The sequence below is a fragment of the Aptenodytes patagonicus genome, chromosome W, assembly GCF_965638725.1.
Source record: "Aptenodytes patagonicus chromosome W, bAptPat1.pri.cur, whole genome shotgun sequence".
NCBI lineage: Eukaryota > Metazoa > Chordata > Aves > Sphenisciformes > Spheniscidae > Aptenodytes > Aptenodytes patagonicus.
Genome location: NC_134981.1, coordinates 35,275,787 through 35,297,534, shown reverse-complemented (window position 1 = coordinate 35,297,534; position 21,748 = coordinate 35,275,787). Strand labels below are relative to the sequence as shown.

The following is a 21,748-nucleotide window of genomic DNA, read 5'->3' as shown; positions in this document are numbered from 1 at the left end:
TGAAATACCTTTCTGCAATGTGATTTTTCATCCTCTTGGTGGAATTGCATTCATAGAATCATAGAATCATAGAATCATTAAGGTTGGAAAAGACCTCTAAGATCATCGAGTCCAACCGTCAACCCAACACCACCATGCCCACTAAACCAGTTTAGTAACCAGTAAATTCAGTTGCCAGCCTGTTTCTTTTATATATATGATATGTCATATCATATATATCTATCTCAACTAGTTTATTCTTATGAAAATTCTGCAGTTGCTGTGGCCCAAATTTTATACTTCCCAACTTCAGGCAAATATTTGAGACCCCTAAGTAAAGAGTCATTTAATTCAACAGTGACATTATAATCAGTCTAGAGAAATTAGCGCCTCCAGAGGCTGATGTAGTACCTCTGAGACCTGTACTGCTCTCTGAAAGTGTTCATCTCTTCAGTGAGTGTGAAAAGAGCCTTCCCCAGCTGCAGTTCTCCTTAGTTTAATGTCTGTGGAGATGGGGTCCTGCATGTGCCTGCAGTCAGACCTGTGACCCAGAGACCCGCCCCCCGCTTTGCTTCAAAGAACAAAGGAGGCAAACAAGCTTCTGGCCATCAGAAAGCCTAGTTTTGCCAGAAGATGCTACCACCTAGTGGCCTGCTTGCCCCAGTGAAAGATAGGACAGAACCACGTCTGCTTCTGCTTGGCTGGGCACCCCCGGCCAGTCGCTAATTGGGCAGAAAGGGCTGCTAGGGAAGCTTACCGCCCGCTCCTCTCGGTATCCGAATGTCTTTGTGTTTGGATCAAGGGAGTTAGTAGCAAATCTGCCTGGCTTGGACTAGTCTATGTGATTTCCTTCCTGGTGAGAAGGGGGCATCTACTCCCCCGCTTACAGTAACATAACAAAGCACGTTGCACGTTCATCAAGACTCATTGGATCTTTCCATCCCTTATAGAATACACATTGCTGAAGTGACTCCAGAAAAAGACACTGCAAAACAAATTAAATACCTATTTCTAGTATACTAAATCGTTGTGCTGAAACCATTTCTTCCCCTTGGTGTTAAATTTGTATGTTGTTATGGAGTAAATGCCTATCACTGTAAAGTTGCTTCATGTGTTTTGTGTAGTATTTTAATTTTTTCTAGAAATATATCATTTTCATAGTACAATTAGTTTTAAGGTGCTGAACACCAGTGTCTGCACAGTGTAAGACAGGGGGCAGTATAGAATTTAAAGCATTGTAGTGGTTTGATATGTTAAAAGGAGCAGTTTAATGGAATATTGAATGTAGAGCAAATTTTATTAACTGCACGAACTGAAATCTGGAATTACTCTTCTGAAAACATTGCTATTATAGTCTCCTGCAAATTAGCAGCACTGGTTTTGTTCAATTTTGTTAGTGATCTGTAACTATTTGCAGAAGGTTTAAATATGTTGACACTCTTACTCGTGTTTTAATATAAAAATAATGTTATTGTTAAACTATTAAAGAGGAATGCTAAACAAAGAGTTGTCATTTTAACTGTGTTTATGAGAACATTTTATTTTAATTTGCTGCTGTATTTTGCTGCTGCAGAGTAAAGGAATTTGGAATTAGTCCTTCGGACATTCCCTTCTCACAGGGTAGTGGCAGTCGCTCTGATCTCTCTCCTTCCTATGAGTATGACGACTTTTCTCCTTCAGTCACCAGGTCTACTTCATTCTATACATGGAATCTATTTTTAAGTTTTCTTTTTGGCAATGTAATTTTACAGACCAACCTTTCATTAGTCCCCTTGCCTTGAGTCACACATACTTTGTTTTTATTTTGTTTGGCAGGTGATGGTTCTGCATGATCTGCAATCATCTTCCCACTATTTTGTTCACCCTCCTTAAACATCCACACTCTATCCAGGCTTGCTAGTTTCCTTCATACATTTTAAAAAAAATGGTGATGTCACCTTTGTACATTTAGTGGACCAAATCTGACAAGTCTGTGTTTAGGGTAATTTGAATATGTCTAATTAAAAAAGAAAACAATTTTAATACATATATATTTTTAAAACTTTTCATCACTCCGAAGATGAATGAAATACAGTTTCCATTGTAGCAAATATGTGCTACTTGAAAAAAAAATTCCCCTTAAAAAATGAAGAATTTGTTCTAAAACCTGCTATACTTGCAGACTTTGATGTGTCTGTTTCATAAACGTTCTTTTAAATGATAATGATTCTGTCCAAAAAAAGCCCAATCTTTTAAACTATTTTCATGCTGCAAGAGCCTAACATTTTAATAAGATATTTTCACCTTTGAAATTATTTTAATTAAAGAATCTATTCATTCTCTGGGATACTTGGTTGCAAATTATTATTTTCTTCAGAATTCTTGGATTTGCTTATAACAGCTAGTGGGGTACTGATTGACTAATTTTTTTAAAGCACAATTGTGTGCACAGAAAAAGAAAGATGGTCAGGTTTAGGGTGCTGAATTAACTTTTCTTTCAAATATTATTCATTGTTAAGGAGTTAATATTGAGGGTTTGGAGATTTTTGCCCTCTTAACAGTTAATGAGTAGTAAGATTTCAATCAAAAAATGCCTCTTGCTAGAAGATGGACTGTAATCTACCTGCAAGTAGTTGAAATGCAATGGTCCATGCTTTTTAGGAGTTGGACTAACATCTTTTTGTCACTGAAAGTACATTAAATTTGTGAAGCTGACATCATCATCATCCTTATTAAATGAATTAAATTGCACATAAACCCATAGAGCTTTATTTTTGGTTGTGACTCTTTTTGCACGGGAAGTTACTAATTTATAAATTAAACATTTTCTGATTGTAGGGTGAAGGAGCTGATGGTTGATCCTAGTGCTGCAGGAGATATCCGTCCCATTATACACCATGCTCCCAATCAGATCGATGACTTAGAGACACAGTGGGGTGTGGGGAGCTCTCCTCAGAGAGATGATCTCAAACTGCTTTGTGAACAAAACGTGCGTGGTTTACAGCATTACATGGAAAGAGATGATGATAAATACAGTGACAGAACAAATCCAGAGTAATGTGTATTTATAGCCTGTTAGCAATATCATTAAGTAGATACAGCATGCCCCTTCACCTTTTCACTTTATGGTATTATGTTCATTCCCATACACAAAAAAAAAAAGGTTCCTTGAAGGGTGAGAGGTTTTACTTTTTTTTATCTTCCTTGCTGATTAGGGCTTTTAATGTCTAGGCAGGGTCTGCTCTAGGGTCTCGTGTTTTTTAGTGTGCATTTTTTCCAGTATAGCTTCATCTCTTATTAGGTAGTTAGAAGTAGCCTGGGAAATGCGTCCATTTTATTTAATATTCCTGTGTTTTTGACCATTACTTTCCCTGCATGCAACACCTGTTTCAAGCGAGTTTGCCTTTCTCTGCATTTAGAAATCTGGCTACCCATCATTCCTCTTCTCAACATCCTGATTTTCATGGAGTGAAAGCCCAGAGCAATGTTTGGGAGAGAACCACATCATGTTCCCAGGATGTCTCCCTGGGCTGCATGAGTGGAGAGCTGGGACTGAGAGGCATCTTTTAAAGGGCATTTTTCCCTTGCTGCTGATTATCAGCTCTAGTCCTGGTTCCTTAAATGTTCAACAGGGATTAAAACTTGGTTTGTGAAAATGCTGATGAAAGACAGAAAAGAAAAATCCTTACTACCCTAACTTATTTTTCTCAAGACTCTGCCTTCTCAAACACCTCTTCATGGTGTTTGCTGTATTTCTCATTTTAGTAACTGGCTCTTCTTCCAGGACTCTATTTTATAAGAAAATGCTAGTGATTCCTAGAGCTTCCCACTGGACAGTCCTTCCAGCCAGATATCCTTTCATATCATACTTTTTCATTGTTCATGTGGAATTCAATTAAGCTTTACAATGTGTTTTTAAAAAGATTTTAAAGGTATGGTATAAGGAACCATACTATCTTGCTAAAACATTAATTGCAGCCTACCTAGCGCTTTCCCCTTTGATTGTTAACTATTTATGTCTAAAGAAGTCCTGTTTGTCCCAGTTTGTAAATCCATGTTGTGCATTCTTCTAATGTATTAATCACTACATACTTTTTAGATTTTTCACTTTACATTTATTCCACTTTTTTTTCCAAAGGATTAATTTAATTTTGATTTCCTGAAATGTATTGAATGTAATTGCTGTTCTCTTTTTTGAAAATTGTTGTCTGTCTATTGTGGTATGCACAACAAAAAGCCCTGACAGAAAATGAGTTTTCTGTAGGTGTTAAAACCTACTAGAAATTAGTATTCTTCCCTTGTGACTTCCTCCTCCCACTACTTTAACTTGGTTTTTTTCATGTGGAATATTCTGATTTCCAGTATTCACTAGGATTAATGGCTGGAAATTTTTAATGAATATGAATTAAATTTAACTCTGTGAACATTTTTAATTTATTGCCCTCTCCATTCATTTCTGGAGATTTTCTTGTTAGAAGTATTAAGTTCTATTTTTGACAGGTTCTGCTTTCTGCATATTTCTTTTCATGTTCTGTGATGGGATGGATCACATTCAGTATATTTCCTGTAGCCACAGTTCTTTCCAGACTAACAAGCTTAACTATTGTTTTTAGGAAGAGGAAGTTTCTCCACAGTTGTTTACTTTCCATGAAGCTGTGTCACAAATGGTAGAAATGGAAGAGCAAGTAGTAGAAGACCACAGGGCTGTCTTCCAGGTAAAAGATGGAGCTCTACTTTGTTTTATCCTAATCCAGGAATTCAGGTTTTCCCAATGAAAGTGCATACTCTTGAAGATGTAGGATATCATCTGGTCATTCCGCTGCTGTCAGAGATTTCTAAATTGTTTTATTACGCTAAGCCCATTGTAGCAAACAAATAGGAACAGATGTTTAGATCCCATAACCATTAATCTTTGTCCCCATGATGAAAGAGAAGCATATTTTCTACCATCCCAGAAATTTAGTAAAATTTTCCTTTTCTTCTCAACAAACATTCCTAAATAGACTGCGTTCATCATAAGAAAAGTTGCTATTTTCTTTTTACTATTTTAACTATTTACTATATTTTCTGTGTTAGTCCTTTTCCAGCATTAGTGACTGTTTTTTCTAGTTGCAGGGAGCTTACTCAGATTGGTCTTGAAATTTTCAATTTCACTGTCTAATCTATGCCAATATTCCTATGCCAAAGCTGGCAATTAATAGTAATATCTCTATCAGCACCATTTCTGTTTGGTCATCTCCCTCTAAGATACTGCGATACTCCCTCCAAGTATCTCCTCTAAATATCCTTCTGTGACATCTTCCTCTGAGATACTGAGATCCAGAAGAAACAAATATATTTCTAACTGCCTGTTTGCTTCCTTTTTACAGATACATAAAGGTTTTCACTTGCTATTAGTCAGGGTCTTTGGAAGGAATACTGCCCACACAGTATAATGCTGGTCAGCGCCACGGAGCCTTTTACATTCACAAAATAAATTGTAATAATAAGTATGAGTTACTAGTTTTCAGAAGGACATGTGAGTTGCTTCTGTTCATAACCTCAGAGTCTTTAGGCAGGCTGTCCATTTGGCGCATCTGCTGCAAAAAACCAGCAAAACATTAAACCTGTAGGGAATACACACATCTCCTCAATTTAGGTATCTAACTTAGTGGAACATTGATGTGTATTCATGTAATACAGTAGGATGCTAAATAACACATTTTACAACAGATGTAGAGATTCAGTTATTATGAAATGTTAGCCCTGAAGTAAAACATGCAGAAGTGTGAAAGTCTTATGCCATATGCCGTAGCTGTGTCCTAATGCTTGTGACTTCTGGAGAGACAAGCTGCATTAGTTTAAGATGTTACTGCCTCTGTGTGTCCATCTGGACTTATGCTGGAGATTACTGCTCCTCACAGCAGTCATTAGAAGGAATTGTGTCCGAGCCTCAGCTCCCTTCGTTCGCAGCATGGCTTGTTAGTTTATGCCGCGGGTGGAGATGGGCTGTACCAATACAAAATCTACAAGCTGTAACACGCAGAAGCTGTCTTCTGTCAGCTTTCTTCTGGAAGCTTTTGATTCTGGGATACAAAACATCCTATCCTAACAAAAATGTCTAAAATAGATCAACTGAATGAATCGTGCTCTAGAGGTGTTGGTCTTCCTTTGTTTCTTGGATATACGAGTTTACATTAGATGAGATGAATCCTATCCCAATGTGAGCTCCATCTGTCCTGAAAGCCAACAAAACATATGTGGGGTTTGGACTATGCTTTCAATATTACTTGGACTACTGAGCACAGAGGGAAAGACTTAATTTTAGTATTTCAGGCCCAGCATGCCTAGAACTGTCAGCTGTTTGCTTTTTTTTTTAAATAAAAGCATTTCCAATGGGATCAGTTCTCCTGATCACAGCTTTGCATGGTTCTGTAAGCTTTAAGCTCCTGGTTGCATTCTTCTTTGCTGCAAGACTTTTTTTCTTCCCCCCCCCCTCTTTTTTTTTGTAATATTCAGAGTGCAAAGATGCCTAAGAGCTGCTTTAACCAACTTTTACAGTACTCTTATCTGTCTGGGGAGTTAGCTCATGCAATAGAGAGCTTAAAATAGCTCTTCTTTTATACAGCTTCTTTCAAAACTGGTTTTGAGTATGGACAGAATTATCTTGGCTCCTTGACTGTAGTAGTGACACTGTGATTATAGTCAGTGGCAACCAGCCCATACTTAAAATTGAAGCCTGGCTTCAAAGTTTGATACCTGCCTAAGGGGACATAACCATGACATAAAGTTCTGAGTTTCCTAGCTTTACAACCACCTAATGTTCTGAATTTGAAGAGAACTGGGGTAGCTGGGGTTTATCTGTTGCTGGTATGACCACTAGAGTTAAGAAACTACGTAGAAAACATACAGTTTTGCTGAATTAGGAATAAGGATTCATTTTAGGATTGAAATCTGTTATAGTGAGGTGACTAGACAGTAAAAGTGTGGTCATCTTGAGAAAAGGAGTAAGTAATTCAGCTCTTTGTCTTGAAACTTGTCTTGAAACTTTGCTAATGTATTTAGTTGGGGTTTTTTTAACTTTTATCTAGGAATCTATTAGATGGCTGGAAGATGAAAAAGCTCTTCTTGAGATGACAGAAGAAGTAGACTATGATGTGGATTCTTACGCTACCCAACTTGAAGCAATTCTAGAGCAAAAAATTGATATTCTGACCGAACTTAGAGGTAGATTGCTTTTAATCACTTTTGTGTGCATTTTCATATGCCATGGAGACTTGCAGTAATAATGAGGAGAAAAAAAAGAGTGTGATTATGTTTTGGGGTCTTTTTTCACCTTATGCTGTCCTGTAACGTTCTGTGGAAGGAACATTTATTCTGCAGCCTAAGAACAAGTTCACATCTGTGTTCAGTTCATCCTAGTTTAAAGGAAAAGTCTCTGCTTTACCTCCAGGAAGTACAAACTTGATCCTGCAACTTTGGTTTTTTTTTTTCCTTTGTTCCAAAACAATAAAGGAAGGAAAAAGAAAACCCAACAGAACTGTACAAAAAAAGATGGTAATGCAATGAGGAAAAAGCAGTAGGAACTCCCAGTTCCTGCTCTATTGCACTCTGTAGTGTAGCAGGAAGCCTGCTGTTGTTTTTCAGTCTGTGCTTAAGAGTGGCGTCGAGCTCTGAGTAGCTTGGCTGTTAGCCTACTTTTTTCCTCAGCAGCCTTTCTGTTGAAATTTTGTCAGCCTCTCTTTGTTGAAAAACAAACTGCAGATGATTCTTAGTTCCCAAAATTGACTCTTCCACTTGTCTTCTAAAATCAACTTGTCAGCTTGGTACCTCATGGAGATGAATTTTTCATTTTAGTTTCTGTATCTATTTGGATTCCAGCAGATATGCCATACTGGTAAAAATTCAAGGGTGGTTTGTTTTTTTTTTTAAATCTGTGTTAGAAAACTCCTTATAAGATAAAATCTTACTTTTTACTCAGTCTGAGTATCTGCTGTAAGTTAGAAGAATACATCAAGCAAATCAGATGTGGCCTGCTTGCCTTGTAAGCATGTATTGGCACCACTATACTTTAGCAAAGAATTAGATGTACATTCCTTTGCTTCTTATGGATGACGACTTCCTCTTCAGGAAAAGACAATTTGAGACATCAGCAGTGAAAAAACAGTTTAGGTGAATCCCTGTTCTTCCAAAACTTATTAGATACTGCTTTTGAAACAAGATACTGGAGGTAAAGGATATCTAAGAGATCCTTGCATCTTCACAGGCAGCATGATACATGTATGGCTTTACAGGAGGTAACAACTGTTAAGTCAAAGATTCTTTCTCCCAGTAACTTCTGTCTTATGCTCATGGCACATAATGGTCACTGAATATTTCAGCTTTTATTCCTGTCACTTTGGGACTGACTTTTTTATGCTATCATTTTGGTTTCCTTCTTCCGATTGTTGGGCATATTACTGGGGAATGGGGGGGGGGAGGAATAGAAATATGAAAGGATGCCATATTTCCTTTCTCAGGTTTCTCCCATTCTTGTACTAGTTATGATGAAACAAATGAATGATGCATTTATCTATTTACTTCATATTTTTCATAGCTTTTCACATTCATAGAAAAGTTGTCCCACACAACATCCTTGTCTCTAAAATGGAGAGACGTGGATTTGACGGGTGGACCACTCGGTGGATAAAGAATTGGCTGGATGGTTCCACTCAAAGAGTTGTGGTCAATGGCTCAATGTCCGGATGGAGACCAGTGACGAGTGGTGTCCCTCAGGGATCCGTATTGGGACCAGTATTATTTAACATCTTTGTCAGGGACATGGACAGTGGGATTGAGTGCACCCTCAGCAAGTTTGCGGATGACACCAAGCTGAGTGGTGTGGTTGATACTCTAGAGGGAAGGAATGCCATCCAGAGGGACCTTGACAGGCTAGAGAGGTGGGCCCATGTGAACCTCATGAAGTTCAACAAGGCCAAGTGCAAGGTCCTGCACCTGGGTCGGGGCAATCCCAAACATGGATGCAGGCTGGGCGATGAGTGGATTGAGAGCAGCCCTGCAGAAAAGGACTTGGGGGTATTGGTGGATGAAAAGCTGGACATGAGCCAGCAATGTGCGCTCGCAGCCCAGAAAGCCAGTCGCATCTTGGGCTGCATCAAAACAAGTGTGGCTAGCAGGTCGAGGGAGGTGATTCTCCACTCCCCCTCTACTCCGCTCTGGTGAGACCCCACCTGGAGTACTGTGTTCAGCTCTGGAGCCCCCAGCATAAGAAAGATATGGACCTGTTCGAGTGGGTCCAGAGGAGGGCCACAAAGATGATCAGGGGACTGGAGCACCTCCCCTATGAGGACAGGCTGAGAGAGTTGGGGTTGTTTAGCCTAGAGAAGAGAAGGCTCCAGGGAGACCTTATAGCGGCCTTCTAGTACTTAAAGGGGGCCTACAGGAAAGATGGGGAGGGACTCTTTATCAGGGAGTGTAGTGATAGGACGAGTGGTAATGGTTTTAAACTGAAAGAGGGTAGATTTAGATTAAATATTAGGAAGACATTCTTTACTGTGAGGGTGGTGAGACACTGGAACAGGTTGCCCAGAGAAGTTGTGGATGCTCCCTCCCTGGAAGTGTTCAAGGCCAGGTTGGACGGGGCTTTGAGCAACCTGGTCTAGTGGAAGGTATCCCTGCCCATGGCAGAGGGGTTGGAACTAGATGAACTTTAAGGTCCCTTTCAACCCATATCATTCTATGATTCTATGAAAAATTGGGGGAGAGTAAAATTTACTCTGATTGTACACTAAATAGAGTTTTGTATGCGTCTAAGGATGGTTTGGAAGCTGCTGGGAAGGAAAAGGAAGTATGCGGTGTGCATCTCCCTATACTCTGTAAGTTAGAAGCAGAATTTAAGTGTGAACAGGTTACATGCTGGGAATAGAATAGAATAGAATAGAATAGAATAGAATAGAATAGAATAGAATATTTCAGCTGGAAGGGACCTACAATGATCATCTAGTCCAACTGCCTGACCAATTCAGGGCTGACCAAAAGTTAAAGCATGTTATTAAGGGCATTGTCCAAATGCTTCTTAAACACTGACAGGCTTGGGGCATCGACCACCTCTCTAGGAAGCCTCTTCCAGTGTTTGACCACCCTCTCGGTAAAGAAATGATTCCTAATGTCCAGTCCAAACCTCCCCTGGTGCAGCTTTGAACCATTCCCATGCATCCTGTCACTGGATCCCAGGGAGAAGAGATCAGCCCCTCCCTCTCCACTTCCCCTCCTCAGGAAGCTGCAGAGAGCAATGAGGTCGCCCCTCAGCCTCCTTTTCTCCAAACTAGACAAGCCCAGAGTCCTTAGCCGCTCCTCATAGGACATGCCTTCCAGCCCTTTCACCAGCTTTGTTGCCCTCCTCTGGACGCATTCAAGGACCTGAACATCCTTCTTAAATTGTGGGACCCAGAACTGCACACAGTACTCAAGGTGAGGCCGCACCAACACTGAATACAGTGGGATAATCACCTCTCTTGACCAGCTGGTTCTACTGTGTTTGATGCACCCCAGGATGCGGTTTGCCCTCTTGACTGCCAGGGCACACTGCTGACTCATATTGAGCCTGCTGTCGACCAGCACCCCCAGATCCCTTTCTGCAGGGCTGCTCTCCAGCCACTCCTCTCCCAATTTATATTTGTGCCTGGCATTACTCCATCCCAGGTGCAGAATCTGGCATTTGTTCTTGTTAAATTTCATCCCATTAATCATTGCCCAATGCTCCAATCTATCTAGATCCCTCTGCAAGGCCTCTTGCCCCTCGAGAGAGTCAACAGCGCCTCCCAGTTCGGTATCATCAGCAAACTTGCTAATGGTGCATTCAACTCCTGCGTCCAGATCATTGATAAATATATTGAACAGGACTGGCCCTAGGATTGAGCCCTGAGGAACACCGCTAGTGACCGGTCGCCAGCCAGATGTAGCCCCATTCACTACAACCCTTTGAGCTCTGCCCTTCAGCCAGTTCTTCACCCAGTGCATTGTGTACCTGCTCATCATCCCTCGGTGCTGGGGACGGTTATGGAACAGATAATCTTGAGTGCCATCACACGGCACGTACAGGACAACCAGGTGATCAGGCTCAGTCAGCATGGGTTTAGGAAAGGCTGGTCCTGCTTGACTAACCTGATCTTCTATTTACAAGGTGACCTGCTCAGTGGATGAGGGAAAGGCTGTGGATGTTGTTTATCTGGACTTTAGTAAAGCCTTTGACACTTTCCCACAGCATTCTCCTGGAGAAACTGGCTGCTCATGGCTTGGACGGGTGTATTCTTCGCTGGGTAAAAAACTGGCTGGATGGCCAGACCCAAAGAGTTGTGGTTAATGGAGTTAAATCCAGTTGGTGGCTGGTCACAAGTGGTGTTCCCCAGGGCTCAGTATTGGGGCCAGTTCTGTTTAATACCTTTATCAATGATCTGGATGAGGGGATTGAGTGCACCCTCAGTAAGTTTGCAGATGACACCAAGTTGGGCGGGAGTGTTGATCTGCTGGAGGGTAGGAAGGCTCTGCAGAGGGACCTGGACAGGCTGGATCGATGGGCCGAGGCCAACTGTATGAGATTCAAGGCCAAGTGCCGGGTCCTGCACTTGGGCCACAACAACCCCATGCAGCGCTACAGGCTTGGGGAAGAGTGGCTGGAAAGCTGCCTGTTGGAAAAGGACCTGGGGGTGCTGGTTGACAGCCGGCTGAACATGAGCCGGCAGTGTGCCCAGGCGGCCAAGAAGGCCAATGGCATCCTGGCCTGTATCAGCAATAGTGTGGCCAGCAGGAGTAGGGAAGTGATCGTGCCCCTGTACTCGGCCCTGGTGAGGCCGCACCTCGAATACTGTGTTCAGTTTTGGGCCCCTCACTACAAGAAGGACACTGAGGTGCTGGAGCATGTCCAGAGAAGGGCAACGAAGCTGGTGAAGGGTCTGGAGAACAAGTCTTATGAGGAGCGGCTGAGGGAACTGGGGTTGTTTAGCCTGGAGAAAAGGAGGCTGAGGGGAGACCTCATCGCTCTCTACAACTACCTGAAAGGAGGTTGTAGCGAGGTGGGTGTCGGTCTCTTCTCCCAAGTAACAAGTGATAGGACGAGAGGAAACGGCCTCAAGTTGCAACAGGGGAGGTTTAGACTGGATATTAGGAACAATTTCTTCACCGCAAGGGTTGTCAAGCATTGGAACAGGCTGCCCAGGGAAGCTGTTGAGTCGCCATCCCTGGAGGTATTTAAAAGATGTGTAGACGTGGTGCTTAGGGACATAGTTTAGTGGTGGACTTGGCAGTGTTAGGTTAACGGTTGGACTCGATGATCTTAAGGGTCTTTTCCAACCTAAATGATTCTATGATTCTCTTCTGTGATCTCACAGTTGGACAAGTTGTCCAGAAGGGTGCTGTGAGGGACAGTATCAAAAGCCTTACTAAAATCCAGAAAAACTACATCCACCACCATCCCTTCATCCATTAGGTGGGTGACCTTATCATAGAAGGATATCGAATTAGTTAAACAGGACTTTCCCTTTGTGAACCCATGTTGACTGTGCCTGATGATTGCATTGTCCTTTAAATGCCTTTCAGTAGCACCCAGTATAATCTTCTCCATAATTTTTCTAGGTACTGAGGTTAGACTAACAGGTCTGTAGTTCCCTGGGTCTTCCCTCTTGCCCTTCTTGTAAATTGGAATAACATTGGCTAGCTTCCAGTCAGCAGGGACCTCCCCAGACTCCCAAGACCTTTGGTAGATGATCGAGAGGGGTCCTGCCATAACATCCGCTAGCTCCTTCAGTACTCTGGGATGAATCCCATCAGGCCCCATGGACTTGTGAACATTCAGCTGATAGAGCTGGTCCCTTACAATTTCAGTGTCCACAAATGGAAAGTCACTGCTCCTGCACTCGTGCTCCTCTGACTCAGGGGACCGGGCAGCCCAAGGTCTGTCAGTATTATTAAAGACTGAGGCAAAAAAAGCATTGAATGCCTCTGCTTTGTCTTCATCCCTATTAGTCAGGTGACCATCTTCAACAAGTATCAGTCCAATGTTTTCTTTAGACCTCCTCTTGCTATTAATGTACTTAAAAAAGCCCTTCTTGTTGTCTGACACAACACTGGCCAGTTTCAACTCTAATTGAGCTTTGGCCTTTCGTGTCTTCTCCCTGCATATGAGAACCACGTCTCTGTAATCTTCCTGCAAAGCCTGACCTTGCTTCCAGAGATCATGCAATTTCTTTTTCCTCTTGAGCTGCACAATGCAATTGTGCAGTTTTCAATCCTATCCTGCCTAGAGACGGGGTAGCATCTAAGAAAGGACTAAGTTGCTAAGCAACTTGTTTGTATGGTAAGTATTGAATTTAAGCTTATCTCAATCCTCTTGTAGTTTGTAGCATCAGCTATTTTTGTGGAGGAATGTTCTTTGTTGTGCATTAGGGCCAGGATGTGGAGCATCAGGGCTTAGTTTCAAGATCTGTGTTGAGCACAGGCACATCAGTACTCATTCTCTCTTTTTCATTAAAGATAAAGTGAAATCTTTCCGGGCAGCTCTACAAGAGGAGGAACAGGCCAGTAAACAGATCAACCCGAAAAGACCACGTGCCCTTTGAAATGGGCCTTTGCTGCTAAAGGAATCCATGAACCTGTACTGCTGTAGCACACATTCGTTACAAAACCCAGTGGCCGTAAGAACTCAACTACTTGAAAGCGTAAAAATGTTAGAAATGTCTGTGAAAATGTCCTGTTTCTTATTCACCTGAATGACATTTTCAGTTTTGTGTGAAATGCTCCTATGATGTCTACAAAATGCTTCTAGACCAGACAGTACAACCATGCAGGGTTCAGATCTGTGAAGCACTTGTTTTAAATATTTCATTTATTCAAATTGTGAATTTTATGTTTGGAAATATTTGCCGTGTTTTTAATAACGAAGTAAAACTGTGGCCATTAAAAAGTCACAGTATTTCCTTTTAACTGTGTTCAGTTTTGTTGCAAAGACCAGCTGTGCAGTTTTAAATTGTGTTTGTGTGCGTGCATGCATACCTCACTAGTGGTTTTACATAACTTATCTTCTACAGACAGCTGTGCTTACCTCTTCCCATTCTGTGCCTTGATGAAGGCTACTTAACCCTAAACATCCTCTTTCTGAAGCACAGCCTTAATAAACAACATTCCTTCTTTGTCAATATAAATTACTTTTAGTGTGTGTACATTTTAATGTGTTTTGAGACTTTTTATTTGTTTGGTGGCTAGTGCATTTCACAGCATGTGCCATATCCTTTGAACAGGAACTGCAAGAACTGTTAGAGTGGACAAACAGCTGGACATTCCATCCTCCTTGTAAAAAATCTGGAATCTAAATTTATTTGAATACCATAAAGAATAGTTATATAATTCTAACATTTCCTCTGTAATGAAAAAAACCACAACAAAAAACCCAAAAATATAAATTAGTTCATGTATAATAAAGGGTAATGTTCAAGTACTGAGTTGTATCTTAGGATAATGCAGATATACAGTATGTGGTGTGGTGTGATAATGCTGTCAGAATAAAGGTACGATCTGACCTCTGCATATGGATAGGCTAACAAAATTCAGGGATCCAGCTAAAGAAATACATATTGGCCTTTCACATATTGTTAAAATTTGGCTTTTGATGCATGACAAGCTTACATTAACTGTAGTTTGCAGGTAGTTTAAGTAGCTCTGATGCTTTAAAAAAAGTAGCTAATACCTATTTTTCCCTTTGTACAGTGCCAGCAGCTGAAAAGTGAGGTGAAATTGCATCATTTGAGGATTTGCACAATACCTCTACCTAGCGCTAATAGAAATCCCACAAGTACCTGAATTCTCACAAATGGCGCCATGTGTATCAGCACTTTTTAGGTGATGGCACTCAAGTTATTTTTGCAAGTCAGTATCCAAAAAAGATTGACCTTTCATGTAAGAACTTCTTGTCAAATGAAGAATTGTAGACCTCTCTAGGAGTTCTCCCTGTTTCCAGGAGTTCATATCAGCAGACTTTCCCTTGGAACTGTTTAAAAATTACTTTTGTAATACAAGCCTGTTTGTTTGTACCAGGCCTGGAGGGAAATAAAGGGAAGGCAATGAAAAGAGAGTTAAATGAGCCAGGAATTCTCTTAGTGTTTAATATTTGTATCTCCCATAGGAAGGTAGGCTATGGGAAGCTCTTGTCGCATCAATAAAAAAAAATCCTCCTGTGTGTAAACATGAAAACTGAAACAACAATGTAGATTTTACATACTGTGTTTAATAAATTAAGCTATTAAATGAATTACAGATGAGAATTTACTTCTATGAAAGTTCTGTTCTGCTTTGGGAAGGGTTTCATTTTGTAAACACATCTGAGTTACACTTTTCAAAAGGCCTCCGATTTCAGAATGAATATTTACTTCTGAAACTAACTATTCTGTACAAATTTGTCATATAGGAAGAAGCTCCCCAGAGGACTGTCCTGACAAGTTTTGCAACAGGTCTTAAAAGAAACATCACACATCTTTCTGAACATTTAAGAATTTTCTTTTAACTGTGATGGAAGACAAAAAACCCCAATGAAATAGAAGGCAGCAGCTTTTGTTAGTAGGCAATAGTACAGGTTATTGTATAATACCAGAGGGTTTCTTTGAAGTTGCTCTAGAGAAATCTTACTTTCTAAAAAACCTCTGAAGATTGAGGCATCCTACATGAGAAACAGTAGCTTCCCTACTATTCCTTCATGCAAGCCTAGAGCCACAAGCAGGATGTGGTTTATAGGGGTACCAAAGAGGACAGGAAGGACAGAGGCAGTTAGATTTCAGCAACTTTTTTTACTAAGCCTTGTAAATGACATGGTCCTGTCAAGTAGCAGATGCAAGTTGAAATTGCATCTACGGGGGGGGAATGTTAAGAGACAGCCTTTGCAAATAGAGCCTGCTGTAAAGATCAGATCTACACTGATACTGAATCAGTGAGAATCAAGATTAAAAAAATTGATACAGCTGGTTACAGCACTTGAATTCCTGTAGCCTATTGCTATGATGGACTGGAATTACTTGAATAGGACTCAGACAAGCTTATCTTGATTCCTGTCCTGTAAAACAAAAGCATTTAAGACATGTGACACAAATCTCCAATACTTGTTCCTTCTGTATTGGTATTGTTACTGCCACAGCCATATTGCTGTGGCTACTTATACTCACTCATAAATTGGTTCTATATGCAGTGAAGCAGCACTAGAATCGTTAAATTATAAAATAAATGAGCAATTCAGTTTTCCAAGACAATCTCTCAGGATGCCTACAAATTCAAGTACATGTTTCTGTACATTTTTTTTTCCAATGACTTTTAAAGTATTGACATTGGACATGTATAAAATGAAGTTATATCTTAGAGGAGTTTTTGCTAATTTGCCTCTTCTCCACTTACTGTGGTCTGATGGAAAGAGATATGCTATACATGAAAAAATGACTTATGGTAATTAATACATAGAGTCAGGCCTTCACCCCTACATGATGCTACAGAGTTAACAGTTACTGTTTTCCTGAATCATAAGACAGACTAAAGTGGATTTTTCTTTTGACAGCTGCTATGCAGAGTTAATGCAAACTTGGGAAAAAAACTCTGCCTTGTCCTTAATAACAAATATATATAATCCAAACTATATTAAGACACTTCAATAAGTCTTTCTGTCAGGACACAGGCATGAATTGCTCTAAGACTCACTGAAAGCTTTGATCTATGCTAAAGCTCCTCATTGCCTTGAAGGGCGAAGTAGCTTTCTTATAAAAATAGCTGCCTGAATTTACAGTTGACAAAAAACAACCCCCCCAAAAAAAAGTGTTTAAATATACTTTAAAACAAACAAAAAAATCCCAAACAAATGGAATGACTACAAATCTGGTTTTGTTGCCCAGACTTATGGGTTGTACTGTTGAGTATTGCACAAGAATATACTGAGATGAAGTCCATGATCAGAGAACACAGATTTCAATTATGGCAGCATCAATCCATATGTCATTTGGTATATTTAAAAATATGCTGTCATATGAAAGTCCAGCACCTCACTTCAGTCCTGAAAGAATTTAATGCTTTTAAAATACAGAGCGGCAGCTTCTTGCCTATTATCTGTGATAAAATTGCATGTTCTCAATAAGAACCAGAGTGTGTACGCTGTATTCCGTTCATTGCTTTTGCGAGAAGAGTTTGTCCCATTGCAGTCACTCTGGCTTAGGTAAGATTTAGGTGACAAAATACAGAACAACTTTCATTCTTCCAGTAGAATCTATGAGAAATGGATGCCTTCTGAATTGAAGCCATGCAGCAGTCTGAAAAAGTGAAATATTCATGTTACAATTTCTACTAATTTATATTTCAGATTAAGTCATTTCTAAGACATGCTGGCTGGCAAAGAACATATGAAAATAGCATGAAAGCAGCCATCACTGATCAACCGCCATAAAGAATTGTTACAAATTTTACACTAGAAGTTATTAGCAAATTTACTGGTTTAGAGATGCAGGTATATTTCCAGTGCAGTTATTTATATTGCATCCTACCAGGTTTACTACGTTTCTTTAAAGAGCAGTAGTTGTGTTAATTGTTACTCTGAGAAGCAGCTAGGAAATTTTATCTTAAATTAGGAGATGATTACTCTTGCCACTTAAATTAACTGACCAGAAGTAAGAGCAGAAGATAGCAGTTAATTACTAAAATTTCCAAATTATGCTATAGACTAAGTAAGGCCTAATCTTCAAGACAGACAGACAGGGAAGGGCTGTGTAAGTCTGCAGGGAAATTATAATATCCAATTCTGTTATTAGAGCCATTTTTAGAGGAGACATAGAAGGGTCTAGTACACAAATACCAGAAGTAGGGATCTTTAGCTAGTTGCTTCTCAATACTGTAAGCAGCAGTTAAAATATATATAGGGTTTAAGTGTTTCTTCATGTTCAGGACTGGAAGCAAGGAGTATCTGGTATTGAGAGGAAAACAGGGTTAGTACTATTCCTATGTAATCCAATACTAATCTGTGCTACATAGGTACAGATGCAGATAGAATTTGAAGAAGCTTAAAAGGAAGGCATAAAGAGAAAAAAAACCCTAATGAAATCATCTATATCCATTGAACAGGCTCGTTTTTCCAAGTAGCCTGTATTTTTTAGGACTGTCTGTATTTTCTCTGCAATTTTGAAGTTTTCGGGTATTTCATGTCAATGGAAGATAGGATACAAATTTGCTTTCTATTCATAGCACAGAAAAAAGGTTAATTTAAATAATCTATTCTTTTCCTGCTTTTAGAATGGTTCTTGTTTCAAGTGATGTAAGTAAGTTGTATTTTTCTTGTATGGATTATTGTATTCTTGTGTCTGAATTTTTATACCTCAGCTCATTCACTATAAATGAATCACCAACAGTATTACTAAGCAGACACAAAAAGTTTTCTTACTAGATTTTGGTAAAAGCCAGTCCTTGAGACATGTACAGCCAATATATTAACAATATATTCAGTTTTCATTTTTTTCACTATAATTTAGTGACCCTTTTGGATTTTTCTTTAAGAAAATAGTTAGGTTCCTCCCTCCCTCAAACTCTCTTGGAAAAACTTTGACATGTTAAGCTTTTCTATGCTAATTTTTTACTCTTATAAACGTTAGTATTTAGGTCACAGTACACAAAGTAGAATTTAATATATTAAAAAGGAACTTACTGTATTATGTAAGGAACAATGAATTCGGTAATTATGATTCATTAACTGCTCTACAGCACTTGACCTGAAAAAAAAAAATACAAGTTTAGAATGAAAATTGAGTTTTAACTAGGTTTTTTTTTTTTTTTTTTACTTGAGTGGTTGTTAATCTTTACTAAAAAAAAAACCAAACAACAAAAAAAACAACCTGTAATGACTACACAGAGCTGTTCTTTTTAAACAGCTCCCTAGTTTTCTTCTAAAAAGTTTCATTTCAGAAGAGCTTGTGACCTCAGCATCAATTCTCCATCATGGTTTATCCCAGACTGTGCTGGCATGCATATAACACTGCTATGCATTTGCACAAAAGAAATGGTTAACTGGATGGACTTTCAAACTTTGAAAAGATTTCCTCCTATAGAAATTACTTACTTAAATGCTGCAGAGAGTGTGTTGTTTTTCCTAACAAAGGCTATCCTTACCAGACCATCCCACTCCTGAAATTAAAAATTGTACAATATTTACAGAAAGGAACATACAGCTGCTACAAACAAGAACAAACACTATTGACAATTTCACAACAATACTGAACACAAAGAAAAATCTTTCAGGGAAATATCTTTCTAAACAATAAAAAAACAGTCCTGTCTTGGACAAAGCAATACAAATGGAGGAGAAAATACTTCACCCACAAAAACATTTGAATTGTTCTTTTTTGTGCCCAGGCACTATTGGGCACATCTTATGTACTGAGAAGGTAGATACTTGAAAAAAAATCCGGCTAACCTTGGGCAAGGCTGAAATGGTCTTGAAGATCAAAGCATTTTAAAAAATAACTTTAAGAATACTATCCTGTAACATCTGTCTTCTGAGATTATACACACTCATCTGAAGATAAGTTCTCATAGATACTCCTTTGATCATAAGCAACAAAGTCATCAGCCAGAAAGGTCTCTGGGAGATATGAAATACTGTGAAAAGGACATTATTACTAGCAAATCTCCAACTGGCATGGAGATGGTACCTCAGTCTTGTCAGAAATACTGTAAACAAAGCAGCACCCGAATTGATGGTAGCACATTCAGGTAATGTCCTAATGCAACCCTGATCAATAGAGGAATATGCATTTTGGAATTCTGTAAATGCCAATGAATAGCTGGTACTTAGTAGTGAAAACAGCATACAGAACTGAGTAACAAGTGAAAAGAAAAATGAAATTAAGTATTATGACTAGTATGTTTTGTTGTTATTAGAGTATACGATGCTCACCTGGAAGTTGATAGGTGGTGATGGGTTCTTTGGCTCTATTCTGACAACACTGAATTCAACTTTGGGAGGAGGCCTGAAGTTGTTCTTTCCAACCCGTTAGTTGGGAGAAGTCAGGCAGCTGTATGAATAAGCAGCAAATCCTCACATTCCTAGAAACGTTCTTCTCTCTTTGATAGCTTTGTTCTCTAACACAGAATGACATACCTTCATCAGATGGTCCGCTTGAGCTAATAACTGAGTATTAATAGAGAGCCTACAGTATAGTTTAGTTCCTGGTTTTGCAACCAACCAAAGTGCAAATTCCCTTTGAAACATAAGTATTGCACACCTGAGAATAACAGAAATGAGAAAAGGAATCTGAAGTCTAATCAGCTTTTAAGTCAAAAGCCAACTAACAGACTTGGAAAACACAGGCTTTCCCTCAGCACTTAAAAGCAATAGAAGTCTGTCATAAACACACTCTGCCTTAATTATCTCAGAGTGCATTAAAAAAACCAAAACACCACAAAACTTGGTGAAACCATCTAAATCTCCTTAAAGCTACAATAGAATTTGATTCTGTATACTGCTAAATGGATCAAGATCAAAGAGGCAGAGGCTAGTCTCAGAGTTTTGTGCATGACTGTGTCGTGGTTTAACCTCAGTCGGCAACTGAGCACCACACAGCCGCTCGCTCACTCCTCCCCCCCCCGTCCCCAGTGGGATGGGGGAGAGAATTGGAAGAGCACAAGTGAGAAAAAGTCATGGGTTGAGATAAAAACAGTTTAATAATTGAAATAAAATGATAATAATAATAATATGATAATAATAATAATACACAAAGCAAGTGATGCACAGTACAGTTGCTCACCACCCGCCGACCGATGCCCAGCCAGTCCCCGAGCAGCGGTCCCCCCGGCCAGCTTTCCCCAGTTTATGTACTGAGCATGACGTCACATGGTATGGAATGTCCCTTTGGCCAGTTTGGCTGTGCCCCCTCCCAGCTTCTTGTGCACCTCCAGCCTTCTCAGTCGGTAGAGCATGGAAAACTAAAAAGTCCTTGGCTAGTGTAAGCATTACCTAGCAACAACTAAGACATCCATGTGTTATCAACATTGTTCTCATCCTAAATCCAAAACACAGCACTGTACCAGCTACTAGAAAGGAAATTAACTCTATCCCTGCCGAAACCAGGACAGACTGTAACAAATCATTTTGAATAATTCTATGATGAGTCCTTCAAACCTAAACTCTCTAGCTCCAAAAATTGACCAGTAATGTCACTAACATTAGCGCTTCAGTGAGAGGAATCAAAAACTGCTGACATATTGAACAACACACAGAAGTACCTAAGGCAGTTATATTTTTAGACCAGACAATAGGAAATGGCTTGGCTTCAATTCTACCCTTACCACCCTTCCTCCCTAAGGTAGGAAGGCATTTGAAATGTTACGATGCCCTGCTTATCCCTGGAATAACAATTAGCTATAATACTACTGCAAACAGGTGCAACTCCTGTTTTCATCAGCTGGACAATCACTGATGCCAAGACTAAATTTTCTCCTCGTGCTTAATACATTGACATAAACTAATTTCCAGGCACTGGCAGTTTTCATATTATAGAAAAACGTTGGTGCGGCTCTGATCCAAACTGATATTTTAAGAACACTAAAAAAAAAAAAAATATTTTGGAATATTTTTTAAACTATCTTTTTTTTATCAGGTAATCCAGAGCTCTGTTCTTCCACATACCTGAAAAAAGGTCTATGAAGCAACAACTTGAAAACAAAAGGTGAAGAAATCTGAGGAAAAGAATAATAGCATTAGTATAACTTCTGGGAAATTATCATTGAAAAAAAAAAAATTGCCATGTTG

At 39.6% G+C, this 21,748-nt stretch overlaps 2 protein-coding genes across 6 annotated transcripts in view; one reads left to right on the top strand and one right to left on the bottom strand.

The window, feature by feature from the left end:
• LOC143171919 (kinesin-like protein KIF2A) overlaps positions 1–15,248 on the top strand; it is a 75,649-nt gene extending 60,401 nt beyond the window's left edge. For 2 of the 5 annotated variants that reach the window (XM_076361102.1, XM_076361101.1), the window contains exons 17-21: positions 1,553–1,666; positions 2,797–2,947; positions 4,572–4,673; positions 7,029–7,164; positions 13,465–15,248. In XM_076361102.1, coding sequence (XP_076217217.1) covers positions 1,553–1,666; positions 2,797–2,947; positions 4,572–4,673; positions 7,029–7,164; positions 13,465–13,550 — 589 coding nt within the window. In that variant the 3' untranslated portion in view covers positions 13,551–15,248. The remainder of the gene's footprint in view (positions 1–1,552; positions 1,667–2,796; positions 2,948–4,571; positions 4,674–7,028; positions 7,165–13,464) is intronic. The other 3 variants (XM_076361104.1, XM_076361103.1, XR_012997238.1) reach the window with 2 other exon arrangements.
• LOC143171920 (dimethyladenosine transferase-like) lies at positions 15,065–20,313 on the bottom strand. The gene is made up of 6 exons (XM_076361105.1): positions 20,100–20,313; positions 19,895–19,988; positions 19,058–19,122; positions 18,645–18,710; positions 18,044–18,144; positions 15,065–17,268 (listed from the first exon to the last, which is right to left on the bottom strand). Exons 1-6 carry the CDS (start codon positions 20,207–20,209, stop codon positions 17,222–17,224), a joined length of 483 nt encoding a protein of 160 aa, XP_076217220.1. The 5' UTR covers positions 20,210–20,313; the 3' UTR covers positions 15,065–17,221.
• Between the last annotated feature and the right edge of the window lie 1,435 nt (positions 20,314–21,748).